The 20,297-nt window shown below is 48.4% G+C and overlaps 1 protein-coding gene across 1 annotated transcript; it reads right to left on the bottom strand.

The window, feature by feature from the left end:
• Positions 1-6,198: 6,198 nt before the first annotated feature.
• On the bottom strand, positions 6,199-19,548 carry LOC120615635 (uncharacterized). Its single transcript, XM_039878813.1, has 3 exons — positions 19,508-19,548; positions 7,767-10,970; positions 6,199-7,148 (listed from the first exon to the last, which is right to left on the bottom strand). The coding sequence occupies exons 2-3, from the start codon at positions 10,937-10,939 to the stop codon at positions 6,281-6,283; spliced, it is 4,041 nt and encodes a 1,346-aa protein (XP_039734747.1). The 5' UTR covers positions 10,940-10,970; positions 19,508-19,548; the 3' UTR covers positions 6,199-6,280.
• Between the last annotated feature and the right edge of the window lie 749 nt (positions 19,549-20,297).

The following is a 20,297-nucleotide window of genomic DNA, read 5'->3' as shown; positions in this document are numbered from 1 at the left end:
AAGCGGCGATCACTAAAGTGGTGTAGGTCTCATGTGCTCTGACCCCCTACATGCTCACTCATTTTAGTCTGGGTCTAGCAAAACCCTGCAGATCGAAGATCTTAAGGCTGGCCTTACCTGGAGCCCGCAGTGCCCTCTCGTGGCCACAGTGAAGGCCATGGTTCTGTCACTCCCAGAACTAAGGTTTCTGGGGAGGCCCCACTGAGGGGCATGTAGGTGGTGATGGCCATGAGTCCTGTCCTTGAGCTGCCCCTGCACCTCCCCCAGATGAGAGCAGAGTGTAGGGCGGGCACAAGAGCCCCCCTCCTCATGAGCATGTGCCAAGACAAGACTCTGAACCGGACCCACGCCCAACCCCCCACCTCCCACCTTACTCCTCACCCTCCCCCACCCCATTTAAGGTGCTGTCAGGAAATTGTCCTCTGTGAGGCCAAAATGACTCCATCACACCAAGCCCTGGACCCAACGATCGCATGACAGCTGGCAACCTGACAGGCAGGACAGGCTACTACTCCAACATAGAGATGAAAAACTGAAATCGGGAAGTTTGCTAACCTGGGCAAAGTCACGAAGCTGTAAACAGAGGCATTGGGTCTCAGAGGCAGCTCCAACCCGGGTCTCGGGACTCTAGAAAACATTAGTTTTTAATTTCTGGTTATAAAAGTATCTCAGTGCATTTAGCTTAGAATTCTAACAGTGACAAATATAAAGACTAGAAAGTACCTATAGATTTACCACCCATAGATAACCACTGTCTGCCTTTCTGTGTATTTTTTATATATTTTCTTCCCTTTCATGTATTTTACAAGTTTGAATCTATAATTTTGTATTAGATCTTACATTAAATAGTAAGACATTTTCCACCTCACAAAGTTATTTTTAAGTATGATTTTAGATGACTGCAAATATTTCACTGAATAAATATGCCCAAATTTATTTAACCAATCTCCATGGGTGGACAGACATTTATGTCGTTTATATCTCTGTTTTGAATAATATCACACTGAACAGATTTTTTTTATCCTTTTGAAAAAAAGGAATATTTCCCTAATGTGATCCCTAAAACAGTAGAGTTACTGTGCTAAGAACCCACGCTTTCTAAAGGTTCTTGATATTGATTGCCAAATCGCTTTTTACAAAGAGAGGCACCAATTTGAGGCCCATCAGGAATGCCTGCCTCAGTACATTCTCAAAAGTAATGAGTGTTACTGTTTCCCTAAAAAAAAATTTAGGCAGCGGAGGTTTGCCAGTTTGATAGGCCGGTGTTGTATTACATTCATGCGTGTGCAGGCACTCTACCCTGATTCAGGTACTGTCTGCATGTGTGTTCTGTTGGGTGTCACTGTGACATCACGCCTGGTTCTCAGTTCTAGGAGATGAATCCACCCCAGGGAATGTCAGCAGAAAGGGAAGAGCCAGGTGGTGCTGGTTAGTCCAAAGCCTTGTGGGTGGAAGTATAAGGAGGCCTGTGAAACCGAGTTCTGCTCCTCCCACGGCCACTGGAGCAGTCTCTCTCTACATAACTGGGAACCAGAGAATGACTAACTGTGGCCCACACTGTGGGCCCTGGAAGCCTGCTGCCGCTGCCCTGGCTGTAGGGAGCCCTTAACCTGTGAAGTCTGCGTTAACCCTAGGTAGATGGTATCAGAATTGATTGGAATCGTGGGACACCTAGCTGGTGTCTCAGAGAATTGGAAAATCGCTTGCTTGGAAAACTCATACATTTGGTGTCGAAATGTTTTGAGTATCAAAACAATTTTCTTGTAGGCCCCTGTTTCTTTTAGGGAAAATACTCCAACACTTTCACAGGTTTAGGGTAGATTCACTAATCTTCAGGCTGAACGTCCAGTAGATTCCTCACCCTGGAGTGCAATCTGCGGCAACACCCGGGGGCTGTGGACTTCAGCCAAGCCAGTCCTCTGTCATCAGAGAGATGAGTTGGCTGTGGGCTTTTGGATAGTTACATCATGCCTTATCAGAAATTCTTCCTGAGCAGAAGGAGAGGGGTCATGATGACTTCATTGCATGTAGCTCCCTTCACTAAGAAATGTTTCAGGACAGATGGTGTCTGGGCTTTCTCAAACTGGCCTCCAGGAGCAGCGCTCAGTACCCCTTGGGCTGAGACTCTCTGAGGGAGGACAGGGACACAGGCTCACTCCCTTTGCTGGTCTTTGTGCTCTTCGCTGCAGATAAGGGAGCTCCTCCACTACGAGGATGCTAAGAACCTGCAGGCCCAGCCCTGGGCACAGCAATTGCTCTGACTGTCCTAGAGGGAGGTGGACGTCGAACTGCCATACACTGACCCCTGGCCTCCTGTGCCCCTCTTCTCCTGTGCAGTCTGTCCCAGATATCTCCCAGGGCTGCCCTGCTCCAGCCTTGCTGGCACCTGTGTTCTGTCCATGCTTGGCCTGCCCTGGGGGACAGACTTGCCTAGTCTTTCCCGAGACCTAGGAAGTGTCCTGGGAAGGCCTGCTTCTTTTTCCTAAGCATACCTGCAGGGATTATACTCCCATGCTTTGGGCCTTCCAGGTCAGGGGATCTAGGAGCTCCCCTCCCATCCTTTGCTGACTGACTGACTCTCCCCGCACTGAGGCCTGGGGCTCAGCCACTCCCTCTGCTTGCTCCTTGCCCCACAGCTGACATGAAATTCCTACCTCCTTCATGCTGTCCCTCGAAGAGGCAATGAAGAGATTTGTGATGGCAACATATTTTATTTTCTTCTTGTGAAATTATTTGCAGCTGAATAAAGTTAGTACAAGTTCAAAGAAGAAAACACAACAAAATAATATTTAGTAATTTTTTTTCTAATGAACCATTTTAGAGTTTGTATACAAAGGAGGACAAAACAAGGAACATTGAGCTGTGGGTTAATACATAATTTGATAATTAAAAGATCATAACTCATGGCAAAGGTGCCCTCATTAAAAAAAATAAAGAAGTGATGCTGAATTTATAAAATTCTAAACATTCCCCCATGGAAAGTCTAAAATACAAGCACACTCATGATTCTTCATCGATAGATGTTCCTTCCGTGAGCCCCTCACCTCCTTTGCAGGGTGCATACCACTTGTGTGGCTCACAGATGCCTCTATAAACAGTAAAAGAAACTGTAAAAACCCAAAGCGAGGTGTAAGCTACACAGATATGCAAAATCAAGTATGTCAACTAAAAAGTTCATGTAAATATTTACTGTGGGTTTAATTTAAAATGCCTACCACCCTTCTGCAATAGTTATTTCAACCCAGGAGGCCTCATGGGTCTTTCTTTTGTTGAAATGTCAGTCATGTCTGCAGTGTAAACTCTTACTTCAAGAGCTATCCTGTGACTTTATGGTCTTCGTGTAACATGAATGCACACTGACCACTATTAAGTCCTCGTGAAGTCGCTCCAACATCAGCATGGAGGGCAGTGCAGTCTGCAACCTTATTGGTGAAACCAGAGCAAGGCCCCTCTGGCTGAGCAGGTGGCCTGCCGGCCATTCTGCACACCCGCCCGGAGTCTGCCAGCCATGGAGAGGAACTCAGTGGACAACTTCTTTGAAGCTGCAGTCTGAAGGAGATCCTGTTAATTTTTTCCATTAGTTAAAATAATGCCTGTCAGTTCATTCTCCAATGGACTTTCTGATCTCTTTAAAAATAGCGACAAAACCCCACTACTTCTTATTTTAAAAATGGAAAACCCAGTAAATATAATATTTTTTATCTCCTCTGTCTGTCATCATGTTCTTTGCCCAACATTGCTTCAAATCCTTTGTGGAACAATGTATAAATAAATAAAGAAAATAAATAAGATGATTCCCCACCGGGTGTAGTAGCAGGAAGTTACCCTCCCAGCTCCAGTGAAGATACCCCTGGGTGTGAGCAGGTGTGGTCGATTAGACTGGGGAAAAGCCCCAGTGTCTGTGTACCTCTACTGGGACCCCTCCCTGAACACTTATCTCATGAGCCTCCAGGGTTTTGCAGCTCTGAGAAGCTGACCCCAAGTCTAGATACAGCTTTCATGAGCTCCCCTTCCCAGAAGCCAGGGTCCTCATACAGATGCCCAAACACTAGACATGGGGCAGTGCCATCCATGTAGGTAACTGTCACACCAACTTGTGCTGCTAACAACTAGCAAACCAGGCAGAGATTCTCATGGTTAAGCTGAGAACACTGCCTTTGCTTTACAGAGGAGCACCCTCTGAAGGGTGACTGAGGGAGACCCAGCGCCAAGGTCCAGGGCCAGCACGTTCTGGGAGCTCCCATGGGACTCTCAGACTCACCTGGCATTGCAGTTGAGGAGTTTCCAATCTGCTGGATTTGAAATTAATTGCCTTATTGGAGAGATGGGCAGCAAGGAATGAGCCCAGCCCCTGGACAAAGCACAGCTGGCATGCATGGACCTCATGCTTCTTGCTCAAACCTCAGTGCTACTGAGGACACCAGGCACATTTGTCACATTGGGCCAACCCATTCTGGGAGGCTACACCACAGTGGCCCAGGTCTCATGATGGAAAGGACAAAAACTGACAAACTCAGCTCTTACTAAGCACCCGATCAAAGCTTAAATCAGAAAACACCCTATTCTAAATGAACATTTAAATCATTAATGAAAGGAGATTACAGCACTTGTCAAGGAAGCTTCTCTAGGACAAATAGATACTGTCTAGAAAATCACTCAGTTGCCAAGGTAGAAAACATCAAGAAGTCCTCAAAAAACAGAAATCTATTTTCTGCAAGAGGATATCATTGAAAACAGAGTCTCTGGGCAGTGGGGAGAGTCACAAAATCAGTTTCTTCTGAAAACCCACAGCCCGGGCGTGTCCATGGGACACATTGAGCGCACACCCGTCAGGTTTTCAAAGACCACTTCATGGCTCCCCAAAATGCATGTGCTGTAACATTAAGATTTTTTAAATGTACACAAGATATGACTCCAATTGTGTCTGTGCTTTAGAAGAAATAGCTGAGGGAAAAGTTTGGAGAAAAAACAGTCCAAGGCAGTAACAAAAATGATCTTGAGATAATGCTGTTATCGGTGATTTTTATTTTCTTCCTTATACTGCTATACATTGTTCAAATATTCTAGACTGTTAAAGGCATTATTTTAGTGATGGAAAATAAATTAGAATAATACAATGTCTCAGGCAGTGGTGACAAATGCTCATGTGCTTTTCAGCAGCAAGACTAGAGAGTGTTGGGTTCCTGTCATTGACCAGCAGTGCTGTCCACGTTCCCAACGGGACTCGGGGACTCCACAGAGGCTGCTGTGATGACGGTGAAAGATAGAGAGAAACAGTGTGAGTTTTATTTTCCTCACCACACTAGTTTTTGTGAATGAAACCTTCCTTGGACTTAGGTACCCAGAAACAGTGCTGAAAATGACCTTTTAATTGATCTGCATCCTCACCTTCCTGTGAGGCTGAAGGGTCTTGAATTGATTCACGCATTTCCCATGGTCCGTTTTGCTCTAGCCCAGGTGGGCCCAGGTGCTGGCCTTCCTAAGCAGGAAGAGGAGGAGTCAATGTCCTAACTCCATTTCCCTAACTGTCAACATGGCCAGGTGGGGGTAACGAACATAGGCCATCCCACTGGGAGTTGCTGCAACAAACTGAAACTCCTAGCCCTTCTTCCAGAATGTGTCAGGGCTACTGGGGTCAGGAGTCTGCATTGGTGTCATGGGCCCTGATTCAGGGTACTCTGTAGGTGACTCACCTGCTCATGTCATGTCGGCACTGGCTGTATCTGAGTGAGGTAGGGGCCACAGTCCAAGGCTGGCCACGTCTGTGCCTGCCGATGACCCCGCAAGGGGAGAAGTGCTCTCAGAGACTGAAGCCGTTCCAAGTGCCCCAAGAAGAGACAAGACAAACATGAAGTTCAGCACCAAACTTTCGTTACAGGGCTAAAACCACACTATTCTGTGAAAAGATAGGAGTGTGTGCTCCGCCACGCTCCCGGGAAGACAAATAAAATAAAGAATGAGTCCATGGGAGACAAATGCCGGGTGTGCCTGGTACATTCCTCATCCTCGCTGTTCAAATTTCCTGAGAACAAATCCCATGTGCACTAAGAAAACAATGCAGAGCTCCACAGCATGTGCAGGCAAGAGTGTCCTTGGTTAGATAACTTTGATTCTCGCAGGGTCAGTTACTATAAGAGTGAAAGGAAATGACTGAACAGACCTCTCTGAATGCGGACGTTCAAAGCTATGTTCCTTTGGAGGTGGGAAAACAATCTACAACCTGAGTGAGGAGCAAATATTGAGGCATTAGATATGTCTGTGGCTCAGAAGCTGGGGTGCCTCACTTTGGAAGTTCAAACGTGTCGTTGGCCCTGATGATTTTTGGTCTAAAGGACAAATCAAAGGACCTCTGGTCACCAAAGCTTTGGGCTCTGTACTTTGCAAAGTGTGCCGACCTTCTTTGATGTTCCAGATCTAGAGGGCTTCTCCCTGCCCCGGGGAGATCTGACAGCCCTTCCTGGGCTGGGACTCGGGGTGTCTGGCAGCTCCCAGGCTTGGGCATGAGCACCGCAGAGCCTTGTGCTGGCTCCAGATAGGAAGACGACTGGCTCTTGGCCACCTCAGGAAGGTGTTCTTCCATCTCGTGTGGCGCTCCGGGTGCCCACTGGCTGCGCTTGGGGGCTGGTCTCTGGGACTTCCAACTTGCACCTGCAGTGGGCGCCACTGCTGCTGGGCTGCCTGTGGGTTGCATCAAGTCATGGGGTGTCATTCTGCCAACCTGGGCCTGTGCCAGGCGCCCTGGCCTCTCTGGGCAAGAAGGTACACGGTTCGCTTCAGTGTGGGCGCTGTGTCCTTGAGTGGGGTCCTCTACAGTCCTTACCCACTGTTCCAGTGGATGTCCTAGACCTTTCTCAGCATGTTGGCAGGGAGTCTCCACTTCAGCTGTCACCATGTCACTCCCTATTGTGTCATCCTTGGGCTGTATCTGAGCCTCTTCAGAGCCACGCAATGAAGACTTCTGGCCAGAAGTAACTACTCCCTTCTGTCCAGGACCCTTCAGCCCCACAGGCCCCAAGGCTCCCTTCTCTTTACCCCCCAGGCCTGACTGTGGCTGTGGCCTATCCTTGACCTCTATTTCCTTTGATCCTGAGGGAGCTGCTTCTTTCTGTCTAGGACCCTTCAGCCCCACAGGCCCCAAGGCCCCTTCTCTTTACCCCCCCAGGCCTGACTGTGGCTGTGGCTTCATCTTGACCTCTATTTCCTTTGATCCTGGGAGGAGCTGCTTCTTTTCTGTCTAGGACCCTTCAGCCCCACAGGCCCCAAGGCCCCTTCTCTTTACCCCCCAGGCCTGACTGTGGCTGTGGCCTATCCTTGACCTCTATTTCCTTTGATCCTGGGAGGAGCTGCTTCTTTCTGTCTAGGACCTCAGCCCCACAGGCCCCAAGGCCCCTTCTCTTTTACCCCCCAGGCCTGACTGTGGCTGTGGCTATCTTGACCTCTATTTTCCTTTGATCCTGAAGGAGCTGCTTTTCTGTCCAGGACCTTCAGCCCCACAGGCCCCAAGGCCCCTTCTTTACCCCCCAGGCCTGACTGTGGCTGTGGCTATCCTTGACCTCTATTTCTTTGATCCTGAGGGAGCTGCTTTTTTCTGTCTAGGACCCTTCAGCCCCACAAGCCCTAAGGCTCCTTCTTTACCCCCAGGCCTGACTGTGGCTGTGGCCTATCCTTGACCTCTATTTCCTTTGATCTGGAAGGAGCTGTTCTTTTCTGTCCAGGACCCTTCAGCCCACAGGCCCCAAGGCTCCTCTTTACCCCCCAGGCCTGACCGTGGCTGTGGCCTATCCTTGACCTCTATTTCCTTTGATCCTGAAGGAGCTGCTTGCTTCTGTCCAGGACCCTTTGTCCCCACAGGCCCTGAGGCGCTCTCCTCTAGACCCCCCAGATCTGACTGTGGCTGTGGCCAATCCCTGACCTCGATTTCCTCTAGGATGCCAGCCAGTATGTAGGATGCAGGCAGCAGGCGTGTGTGGAAGTCAGGACACTTTTGGGGTGCCCCATCCACCTGCTGCTCTTCTGCTGCTGTCAACGGCACTGAGGGAAACTGACAGGAAGCCCTTGCATTGAGAGGAAGCTGCTTTTGGGACAGAGCGTGCTTCTCGGCCTTGGCCTGTTGGTTCTCAGAAGGTGATGGCAGTGTGCCCAAACTGTGGCATGGAGGCACTGCCACGCCGCTTACCTCCAGCGTGGAGGAATTTGAGATTGGAAGTGGGGACTCAGTGTTATTCCCCCAAGGACTTGCTTGAGCAGCTACAGTATTTCTGTTTCCTATCGTGGTCTTCGCTTTGCTTGCTGCCAGTTCATCTGAAACCCCCACGTGGGGCTTGTTAGGCACGACCTGGGGGCCGGCGACCTCCTGTGGGGGAGTGGTCAGGGAGTCCGAGGTCAAAGGCAGGTGCTGCCCCAAGTCTTTGCAGACACGGCCCTCTGCCTCTCTGTTGCTGCAGAGCTTCAAGGGCCCACCTTGTGCAAAGAGGTGGCAGGTAGGTTCACGACTGAGATCCTCTGTTATATGACTATGACTCATTGGCAAGGAGCTGCATTCTCCCTTGGGCAAAGTGTTCTGCTCTTTGGACATACTGTTTTGGGGGTTCAGGGTTTTACCTGAACCTGTGAGCCCTGCTAGCACTATGTGACTCTTGGTGGCTCCTTTAGCTATTCCCAGCCCGGGGGATTTGATACTTGGTTTTGAGTCTTCATTTAAGGAAGTTGATCTGTTCTCACTAAGATCATGGTTGGGGCTCCCTTCAGCCATGAGTTGGGGCTGGGCAGACTCAGTTAGCGGTGGCCCTCCGTGTTCTTCTTGCTCACACAGGATGTTCTTGTCTACCGTGATCGCACTCTCGGACCTCGTCCAATCCTTGGCTGGTGCCGCCAGCAGTGTTGGGATGCTCATCCGGTTTTCCTCGTTGGGGGATGGCGCTAGCTGACTGCCAGGGGCAGAGCGGCTGTTTCCTCTCAGGCAATTTTCTGAAGCTGTGGAATAATGTGATGGGGTACCTTCATCATGGATTGGAATTTCCTCTGATTCTGACAACTGATGCTTCTCATAACTGAGCTCAGAAATATCCTCGCCTGAAATATCCTTATGTTTTTTGAGCTGTTTTGAATTCCCAAAGCTGCTTTTGTTTTCCTGTTGTTTTGTGGGACTTTTCTGTGGTTTCAGGGCCAGAGCTGCCTCTGGGATATCACCCCTTAGAGGTCTGAGATTTAGGCCGGCCTGTGAGCCCTGCTGAGAAGGAGTGCTGAGGTGCCCAGGAGTCCCCACAGGCTTGCTCATTCCTGTTGTGGCCACGTTGGCGCTTCTATTCTCAGTTGTAGTGGGAAATTGCATTTGTGCATTTTCAACCACACTCTCTCCTCCCAGAAGATGAGAACGTTGGTCTTCATGACCTGATGCCTTTTGCAGTGTGACAGTAGGGGCTGGCATTTCGTGGACAACTGGAAGTCTGACAGTTATCAGTGGAGTCTCCAAGGCCGACTGTGTGAGCCGGGTGGCCTGGGCTTCCGCCATGTTGAGCGGTGGGATACGTCCTGGTGCTTTTTGTTCTAGGAAATTCTTCTGGATGGCAAAAAGGGGGTCTTGCTCTGGGTCCGGAACCACTCTTTCCATTTCATCCTCCGAACTGCAAACCATCAGATCTACTTGAGGGGCCTCCTCTGCTCCCTCGCTTGAGGGTCCAGTGCGCAGGCCTGCTCTCGCTCCCTTTGCTACATGGGTATCATCTGTGGTGCTCCCTGCTTGGGGGCTCTGCATCCGGTCACCTCCAGGTACACTGGTGTGCCCTAGGCTGGCTGGTCTGGGTGGGGATAGTACGGGCTCAAGGCTAAGAAGGGCTTTTCCCTTTTGGGAGGCAGGAGAGGGGGATGGCTCAAGGACACACTCAGGTTTCACACCAAGGGACACTGTTTTCGGGCCGTCCCTGGGAGCTGTGGCCTGTGTTGTCAAGGATTGTGAGGGCCCCTCACCAAGCAATCCCTTTCCTGGTGTTTTGTTCCCACCAGGTGTCAGCTCCTCAACTATGGGGGGCCTGCCTGTTTCTTTTAGGGACATGCGCCCCAGATCTGAGTGTCTGATTTTGGCACAGTGAGACAGCCAGCTCCTGGGGCCACAGACGACTGTGGCAATGCTTAAGGCAGGCATGGGCTCCGCTGAGCAGGCCAGAAAGCGGACAGGGGGCATCTTGATGCAGGTGCTGGCCATGGTGGCCGTGCAGAACACATGGATCTCGGGCCGGTGCATTTTCTTCCTCTGCAGGTTCTTTTTCTTTCGCTCCTCCGTGCGGAGCAGTAACACGCTGGCCTCTGAGCAAAGACAACCACTCTGTTCAAACTTCTCCCGCAACTTGGACAGCACTGAGCTCCCCTTGCCTGCAATCTTTGGTAGGAGGCCTCTGGAGGCTTTGGGCCTCTCCAAAGGAGGCTTCTCACGCAGCTTCTTCTCCTCTGCCTCCTTCTCCTCTGCGGCCAAGAACTTCTTCAGAATGTTTTTCACAGTGTTTTTACCAGCAGGGAGGCCCCACCGGGGTTTATCACTACAGAGGGGCTCCCGGCCCCGCACCAAGCTGTCAGCCCCCTCCTTGGTCTTCTCCAGGAGTTTGTTGATGGTGGCAGTCACCAAGCTCCTGCCTGGGCCTTGCTTGTCCTTGAAGATCAGCCTTCCTACTTCCCGGGTCTTTTTGAGATAAGGCTCACGGCCGGTACCCATGAACTTGGCCTGCAGCAGCTGAAAGCGTGTGGGCCTTCGGTTGGCATCTTGAAGCTCAGCCTTTTGGCTTGCCTGACTGTCTCTGCCCTCTGCCCTCTTGGTGGGAGGTGGCCCCTGGGGCCCATCTTCATGGTCGGTGACGTAGAGTAGCAGGCTGCCGAGGATGGCACGAACAGCTGGATCACAAGTCACCCTACTGACTTTCTTTTTCAGGGCTTGAGCATCAACAGGCATCTTACTGCTACAAATCTTGTCACTCTTGGGGCTGTAGGGAAAAAAATAATTGTCATAGATATTATCACCATTTTCTCCAAGGTGACTCCATAGAAAATTTCTTATAGAACAACTCCATTTTAAATACTCAAGAAGTCAGGAGGAAAAACAGAAGCTGGGAGCCAAGAGACTTGGATTCTAGTGCATCTCCACCAATCACTTGGAGATGTCAGGGATGCCCATCACCTCTCTGGGTCACTACTCTCTTTTCTGTTAAACAGCAATTATTTCTCACCTAATATTCTCCTGAGGGCTTTAAAAAGTTGATGTTAAATAGTTTTGTGAAAGCAGTTTGGAAATCTGCTTTGCATGTATAAGATATTTAATTTTTTTTGTAATAGACATATACTTGTATAAGTGGAGGAAAAGTAAGCAAGAAGAATTTATATTCTGGGCAGATCTGTTTATATCTCTAACTTTAAGTATGAGAAATGAAGTTACATCATAATTATATCCTGACTCAGTCCCAAACCAAACCTCTGGGAACAATTAGTAAGACTGCCAACTTTGGGTGGGTACGAGGGGACTCAGCTTTGGAGTGGGGGTCCTTGGGGCAGGAACACCTGGGTGGTGGGCGGTGGACCCTGGAGCAGAAGAGAGTGGGCTTTGCTATAGAGTGGAGGGGAAGAGAGCTGGGGCACCACTGGCACCTGCCTTCCTGAACCCTTTTGAAAAAGCTCCAGAGGAACCCCGAGGCAGAAGGAGGCCTGAGCCCTTGCCGACGCAGCTCTATTCCCGTGAGACGCTTATCAGCAAGGCCTTCATGATTCCTTCACCCTAGTGACCTCGCAGGTCTCTTAAGGGTGAGGCCTCTGATATCTGATGAGGTTTCTCCGCCCAGCTTCTTGGTCGAGCAGTTCTTTTCCTGAGCGGCCTGGCACCAAGGGGTGCGCATCTGCCGGCTACACTGTTCTCCCTGGTTGGGCAAACCTCTCCAGATGGAGATTTTGTCGAGATGCACCCAGAATTATAGCCTAGCCTTTACGTATTCTAGGTATTTATTCCAAGGAGATGATCAGGAAGTAAAGCAAAGATTGTGTAATGCATGGAAAGTCTTCACAGTGCTCTTTATGATGTTAAAAAATTGGAAACATCTTAAATGTCTAACACTAGGCTGGTTAATAACAGCAAATCCATATTTATGGGAAAATAATCTGGTACAGGGAAGAATGCGTGATGTAAGGTTAGAAGCACAAGCTGCAGAGCTGTATGTAGACTTTGTTTTTAAGAGGATGTGTAGACACATGCGGTTGGAAAATGGGTTGGAAGGAAACATATCAATATTTTTTTCTTTTTGTACTTTTATGCATTTTTTCAGAAAAGAGAGTTCTATTTTTAGAATCCACACACAAATATCCTTTTAAAAAGCTGTTTTTTGTGCACTAGAGTGATGTGGGGGCACCAGCAGCTCACCCCCTCGGTGCCTCATCCCTACAGGACGTGGCTGATTCACCACATGGCAATCTGACCTTACCCCTTGGGTGAGCCCATGCAGTCACCCAGTGCCTGGGAATGGATCCCAGTATGGAGAATTTTGAGAGACTAGAAAACATAACCTCGGATTTCTACCTCTTCAGCTTCCCCGAGAACCCTAAATTCACCTTGATGTAGTGAATTCATGCAAAAAGTGGCTACTTTAGTTACTCCCAGACACTAGGAGACTTTAGAACACTGAGAGTACTTGTTAAAACTCAGCACAATTCTGGCCCCACCAGAGTTTCTGATACAGTCTGTCTGCGAGGGGCCAAAAACTTGCATCTCCAATAAGTTCCCTGAGAGGTTGATGCTGCTGGCCCAGGGACTACACTTTGAGAACCACGGGGATAGATTGAGATCTTTCCCAACCTTAGACAACTGTGGATTTGGAGAACCAGTGTGGTACATTAGTCTTCTAAAATAAAACCAAAACCTGAGTCCATTCATAAGCCACGATGTGGTATAAGCCAGCATGGCCTCGGAATAAAAGCTGCATAAAAATCTCAAGGCCCAAGGGTGCCCTCCAGCACCAAGAACTCTGAGAGTCTTGCCTGTTTACTGAGGACCAGCAGGAATGTCAAGAGCACCCTGGAGGGTGCCAGGTTGTGTTCTCACAGCTGATAAGCCCACTCGGGCCACCCACATGCTCTGGACCAGAGTCAGGGGTCAGGGGAAACAAAGGAGAAGGCCGATTTTGGTGTGACTGGGTCAGCCTTTGGTGCGTCATGCAGTACTTGGGGATGGTGATCTCACACCACACCCATCTGTGGCGCCTTCATCATCGTCAAACCTCCTACTGTCCCTGACCCATCAAGTGGTCCACAGAATGTCCTCTCTCTCTTATGATCAGGTTTCCATGTCAGGTCACCAGAGACCTCCTTGTCCTTGAGAAGGCAAGTTGTCAGCAGCCAACACCGGGGACCCAGTGGTCCATGCCAAAGCATTTCAGGGGCTTTCTCCAAAGCCCTCGACATTTCTCTCTTAAACTTTCAAAAGCAGCCTGAAAGACACTTCTCCCAGGACCCCATAGGGATGGTGAGGAAGTGGTGGCCAGTCCCTGTTGCTGAGTGCTGGGGTGTTGGGGGAGAGCCATGATCAGTGCCGGTGCTTCGTCATCTGAGAGTTGTCACATTTTACAGCTCTGAAATAAGATGAGCGTTGTGATCAGCAGCATCTTAGCCTGGTGAGTAGCTTGATTGGCTGAGACATTTTTTATTTCCCAGAAGCACGTAAGACAGTGGGCATCTCTGAGTCGACTCAGTGGAACTTACCATGGTGCTCCATCATTCATTTCCCTGAGTGCTTTTCTAGTGCTTACTGGTGACCTCTGCTAAGCCGAACACTAGCTTATTTTACCTTGTTATCTCTTAAGGGTTGTTGTATTGTAACCCCTTCCACGTGTGAGAAATCCAATCGTGAAGACATTCAGAGGCTTGGAGATCAGAGGGCTGACTAAGTCCAGAACCAAGACGTCGTTGGTGTCCGGCTTCATGGAGCATCATGGGCAATGCCCTTGGGAACTGCCCACATCTCAGTGACTGGCACATCACATTGTAGCTGAATTTATCTCCTCTCGCTCTCGAATCTCAACTCCTGTTTTCTCTGCTTTGGCAGATGTCACTTCCCAATCCTGGAAACATGGGAGTCATCGTTGGCCATCACACCCCACAGCCACTCATGGCAGAGTTCTGCAATCTTAGGCCCTGAGGATGGGAGGAATCCGTTTTTGCAGCATTGATGCCACCCTTGCTGATGACACTAACAAACCCCTCTCTGCTTGCTTTGGCTCTTCTCTCGCTGGGCTACTCTCTCTGCATCACACCAGTGAAAGCTGCATCCGGACAGTGGCTTCCCACTGTTTTTAGAATTGAGTGCGAACTCCTGCCAGTGAGGCCCACAGGAGCCCAGCCTCAATTTGTGTCAACTCCTTCTCATTTATCGTGCCTCAGCCCAGCCAGCCTGCCCTCGCTCTTTCCATGTGCTCTTCTTTCCTTCTGCAATGAGGAATGGGGACCTCCCTTCATCCTCTTTCCTTAGTGAGGTCTCGCATGAATGCCGCCGCTGAAGAGGTTCCTTCTTGACCCTTCTTGGAGTAAGTCTTCCTGCCCTCGGAACTTTTCTTCTGTGGCACTCATCACAGTCATACTGAATTCTTGGTCAAATTACTTAAATATCCATCTCTGCTATATCACGTGAGGGTCTTCACACAGGATGGAAACACATAGTTCAGTGCCTGGCACATGGTAGATTCTCAGTAAGTGTTTCTTGACTAAATTAATACACCTGTAACTAAGCAACGTGTCGATGGCCTCCTGCATCATCATTTACTTTTATCAATGGGCTTCTTACACTGATTGTTACACACAAAGATCTCAGCTAAATGGGGAGGGGTTACACAACAGCCGTGACAAATGAATTCGACACCGGAGTCTGCCATCCTCATGCCACTTGGGAGCCTTTGGGGTCTAGGAAGAGCCTGAAAGCAGCCTCACCTGATCCCAGGTAGAGACAAGGGAGTTTCTGGACCTGCCTAGTCACATTGCTGGCTACCAAGCTCAGAGTCATTTGCTCACTTGGTCATTTCAATCATCTTTATGACTTCTCAGGTTGAGTCATTCAGATGACTGAAATAGCTACACTGACAATGTGCTTTGAGGACATTCTGATGTCTGAAAAAAGGCCATGAGGATCAGCCACGTATGAGTATGAGCTCATCCGCCACTTCACGTACCTTGCCAACAGGCTCCTGAGCCCCACAGTTTAAATAGAAAGATGAAAAATTTTGCTGGCATCAAATTCCCATCAACCCCCTGTCTTGTTAGGAGGCAAATTTGGAAGAATTGGAGAGTACATGAAGTTCGATGTCCATTTTCCTCCATTACTCTGTCATCAGTCTGTGGGTAACTGGACACCACCTTCCACACGCTCCAAGCCATGGTTTTGATGCTGAAGATCTGTCTGTTCTGGGAAGCTCAGTGGCGTGCTTTCATGATGAGAGTGACACAAAAGGGGCCATGTACTTGGTTTGGCTTGTCATATGTCCTTCTTATGTTACATTAACAGGGATAAGACTTATCCTTCATCTGGTTTGCCTTTTCCAGCCAGCTCAGTGTTCCACATCACATGTAAGTTTGTCAGCCAATTATAGAGTTGATTGTGTTATCAAGACATTGTTCAGCATCCCACTAATAAACACTGAAAACTCAGTGTTACAGAATTGCTCCGAGCTGCCTAGGAGAGCCCAGGTATACCTTATAAGCAACTTTTATCTACCAGCCTCTGGGTGGAGTTTCGAAACATTCCAAAATGCTTTCATAATCACCTAAGAAATGTTTTCACTCCCAGAGAAGGTCAGGATGCTTTTCTAAGATTTATAGGCCAAAGAATAGGGTATTAGCTAGGACCATAAAGTTCTTTTTCAGGTCAGCCTTGCCTTTCCAAGGTGGCCTTGCCCATGAGCCAGTGGCAGTATGAAGTGTATGAGATTCAGAACAATAGACTGGGACTGTGATAAGAGAATAAACATGGCACAACTTCTTTTGATAAGTCATTTGTGTTTATCAACCATTATGAACTGAACATTTCTCCTCTAACTCAGTCTGCCTTTCTCCTATGGCCATCTCTGCTCCCCTGCTGATCTCTCTGGGCCAACCCTGCCCTAGGATAGACACCGAATTGTTTGCAGGACAGTCGTGCAGTGTATGCTCTTAACGTCCATGTCATAACAATAATCCTCTGAGTCACGTCCACTATTGCCAGTAAGCTGGGCTCATGCCCTCCTTTCAGGGACACCCTAACCACCTGTTCTGGCCCTCTGACTCCACCTTATACTGTGCTCCAGCTACAATGGCCATGGAATGTTCCCAGCTGATTCCTACCCTAGAGCCTTCGCTCAAGCTACTCTCTCTGCTTAGTTTAGTTTGCTCTCAGGGCTTCATCTGTCCTCTCCTGAGATCATTCCCTGAAAACACAACTCATAGTGCTCTCCGTACACCACCTGGGATAACTGTCGCTGTAGCATTTATCACTCTCTGAGATTCTAGTGCAGTTTCAGACACATCATGTATGTTTTGCTGGCTTCCCCTTTAGGCTCCACACGGGCAGAAAACTCATCTCGTTCTCCACTTTTCCCCAGGGCTGAGAGCAAGGTCTGGCCAGGGCAGGCACTCAGCAAATGCTCATGGAAGGGCCTTGTTTGGAGGCTTCAGTTCTCACTGCAGGTCGCTGCCAGGTGTGATGGAATGCGGGTCTGTGTGCCTTAAGCTTCAGGTAGTGCCACTCTCTGCTGCACACAGGTACTGCCCACCCACTCGGGACCTTCCTCCAGGCTCTCTCCCCTGCCTTACTCCATTTCCCTGGAGCTCTGCCCTCTCAGACTTCTGTTTTGTGGCTTTGCTATGTCTTTTCCTAGATCCATGCTTTGCCCACGCTGAGCTTTCTGACCTGGAACAGCTGCATCCCTGACGAGCTCCTGTGTATCCTTCATGACCTAGTTCAGATGTCCTTGCTTCAGGAGCCTTTCCCAGTGGCCCAACTGTGCCCCACTCCCATCCCCCATAGCTACTGGTCCCACAGAGACATCTCAGTGTCCCCCACAGGGGTGACAGTATGGAACTCTGCACCCCTGAAGTCACTAGATCAGTGTGTGAGGGCGGGGGGAGGGCAAATTCTCCCAATGGACTCTGCAGTCCCTTTGTTGGACACTTACGTCACTCACCAGGAACCAGACAGCAGCCTGGGGTGGATGGCTACTATAGTAGCTCATGTGGCTCCTCTAGCAGTGAACTTGTAAGGCCAGCTCTGATGTTGGCTATTAATCATAATTGATAAGCATCATTTTAACAGCAACTATTTTTCTAGTAAAGCACAATAACAAACGTCTATTGACTATTCTATATATGTATATATAGTGACTAAGTAGCTAACAGTTGAAACTGTGCCAATGAATCAAAGTCAGAGACTATGAACCTCCAAGTTTTACTGGAAATAAATCTGGCTAAAGCATGGCAGCAGCATGTGTGCTGGGATACCCCACTACAGTCATGCAACTTAACATCACAGGAATAGCCCTGGCTATGGTGGATAAGGGGCGTCTGTCCAGCCCAGGCTGAGAGAGGCCTCCTGAGTGTTGAGTGCTGTTCCAGGCCCTGAGATTTAATAAGTAAGCAGAACACTCTTGAGATACTTTTCTCACATCTAATTTACAGCTACTGCGGGGTGTGTGTGGTATGTGTACACCTCTGTGTCTGTGTGTGTATTAGTGTGTATTTGTGTACCTCTCTGTGTCTGTGTGTTGGCGTGTATGCCTCTCTGTGTATGTCTGTGTGTCTGTGCGTACCTCTCTCTGTGTGTCTGTATGTGTGTCTCTGTGTGTGTGTATGTGTAGTGATAGAGAAAATGATAAGGCAAACGTGGCCCAGTATTAATAGTTGGGGAAGCTGGCTGAAGGGGACATGGGGTTTCTTTGAGCAAAGCCATGAGGTGACAAGTGCATTCCAGGACCCCGAAAGCGCTGGATCAGCAGCGACATTTGGGACCCGGTGGTGCACTAATGCTTATAGGCCTAGTGGAAGGCAGAGGACTCAAGCACTCTAGGTCTTCTCTGGCATCTGGGACTACACCAGACTGTCTAACCAGCTGGGCTATGGTCCCAAGAGGCCTCGTGTTCACCGAGTCACCCTCCTCATGTTGTGTCTCCATGGTGGTGGGGAGGGGGTGGGGAAGATGAGGCAGAGCTGCCGCTCTTAGGCCACGTGATGGTGGCAGCATTTTTACTGCAGCTTGGGCACTGTCAAAGTGCCTGCTGCACCCATGAAGTGACGGCCAGGCATTCGGTGCAGGAACTGCGGTTCTTTCTGTTGCACGTATTTTAAGCTCCCATTCTCTGGCTAGTCTCTGTTCAGGGACCGGAAATCACCAGGAGGCTCAGGCTGCCATTTTCCCTCCTGTGTTGATTTTTAACCTGTAATATCCTGATGGTGCTTACCCTTTACTTCCGCTTATTAACTGGAAATAAGTCAACATGTGAGGAATTTTAACTCAAGTAGTCACAGTGCCTGCACTATTACTCAAAAATTATTCCCACTTAGCGGAGCTTTGGTATGAATTTCAATGATGAAGTTTTTAAAACCCAGACATTTAGATAGAACATTAATTTGAATATTTCTAGCTCCATCAGTTAACATCTGATCAATTTTTCCAGTTCTTTCTGCTTGGGTGCTGGGGTTTCGTAATTCACTGAGGAGGTCTTCCTTGGGGACTCAGGGCTGTGGTCAAGTCTCAGCCCTGAATTAGGATGAATTAGCATGGCCAATGACAGGGAGGTTAAGAGGCAGGAATTGGTTGGGTTTAAATTTCCACTCTCCATTTACTAATGGCTCCAACCCTCTGAATCTCAGTTTCTTCCTCTACAGAACAGGAGTAGTAACAGTCTCCACCTCTGTACCTCCTACTAGGAAAATTTAGATTTAGGGAAAACACATTTAATAATGGTGGATGTCATCAGAGAGCTGGACTCTGAGGCAGCTCTGCATTGTATCATGGTCGTTGGACCCTCAGAGTGACTTTTCTAATCTTTTCAAGTGATTGAGCCCTGCGTGGGTGACCTCCAGCTGTTGGAGAGGAATGACGATATTTGCCAAACCCACCTCATACCTGGCTTCCTGATATGAAAACATTGGGAAAAAAAATTGAAATCTAAATGCAAAATCTCTTAACCAAAGAGTCTGGGGACATGAATTCATCAAAATCGGCCTAAAGTCTGAAAACTTCTGAGCAGTGCAGGGACCTGCTCCAATAGTGGAACCGGGGGTGGGAGCTGTGTGCCTGTTCCTGGGGATGCAGACGGCTGCCAGAGTGCAAACCCTTCCTGACGGCCATGATGCTCTCTAGCCACGGTCAGTGCTATTTGTCCTGAGTCCTAGCTTCAGTCCTCATATCCCCACTTCCGGTACCAGCAATGGGACCATGAAGAGAGGGGCGTGGCCTCTAGGTGTAGGAGGAAAACAGTACAGTAGGTCACATCTCATAACCCTGCCTTGGAGTTGTCCTTACCTGGGAGTAAGAGGTAATAATACCCTCACACCTACATCTGCTGTCTTACAGGGGCTGTGAATTCACATGGGTGTTTACTGTTAGTGTTCTTGGATGTAACATCCTATTGATTGTAAGATGCACTGTTACTTTACAGATCTCAGAGAAAGAAAATGAAAAAAACACTGCCAATTAAATTATTAGACATAATAAAATAGACAATACATCTCAATTTTAGCAATATTAAATGCAAAAAAATCCATTCTAGAATAAAAAAAAAAATCACTGTGCTATTAAGTTTAATTTCTTTTCCGAGGACATAAGGAAGCAACATTTTGAAGTAAATGTAGAGAAGTGTTTAAAAATGCCACTTAAACATGAAAACAACTTAAAACTGCATCATAGGGGTCCAGTTATATAAATTATGGCACATGTGTAAATAGAATATCAAGCAACAGTTAAAAAGACTGAGGTAGATATATGTATGATGATATTAAAAAATATTTTAAAACTCGGTTAAGTGAAAAATACCAAAAAGAAACCATTACGAATACTGTAATTCTTATTTGTGAAAGGAAATCATGTATGTGTATGTGTGTGTACAATACACAAATGCAACTATGCAACACAACCACCCCTGACTGTTTGTGTAGAGGAAATTTCTGGGAGGAGACATAAGGAATCATGACCCATGGCTTTCTCTGGGGCCTGGTCATGTGAATCTGGCTGAGGGTTTGGAATAATCTTGCTCTCCACATGCAACATTTATGGCATTTGAATTTTCGAAACTCTGTGCATGTAATACTTTAAT

This window comes from Pteropus medius, unplaced genomic scaffold, assembly GCF_902729225.1.
Source record: "Pteropus medius unplaced genomic scaffold, Ma_sr-lr_union100, whole genome shotgun sequence".
Taxonomy (NCBI): domain Eukaryota; kingdom Metazoa; phylum Chordata; class Mammalia; order Chiroptera; family Pteropodidae; genus Pteropus; species Pteropus medius.
Note: the sequence above shows the minus strand (reverse complement) of the source record. Positions and strands in the feature narration are given on the sequence as shown.

Coding starts and splice junctions, on each gene's coding strand:
- LOC120615635 (XM_039878813.1), bottom strand. CDS start 10,939: ATGCCTGTTGATGCTCAAGCCCTGAAAAAGAAAGTCAGTAGGGTGACT. Junction 7,149..7,766: donor AAGGATAGGCCACAGCCACG/GTCAGGCCTGGG, acceptor GGGGGGGTAAAG/AGAAGGGGCCTTGGGGCCTG.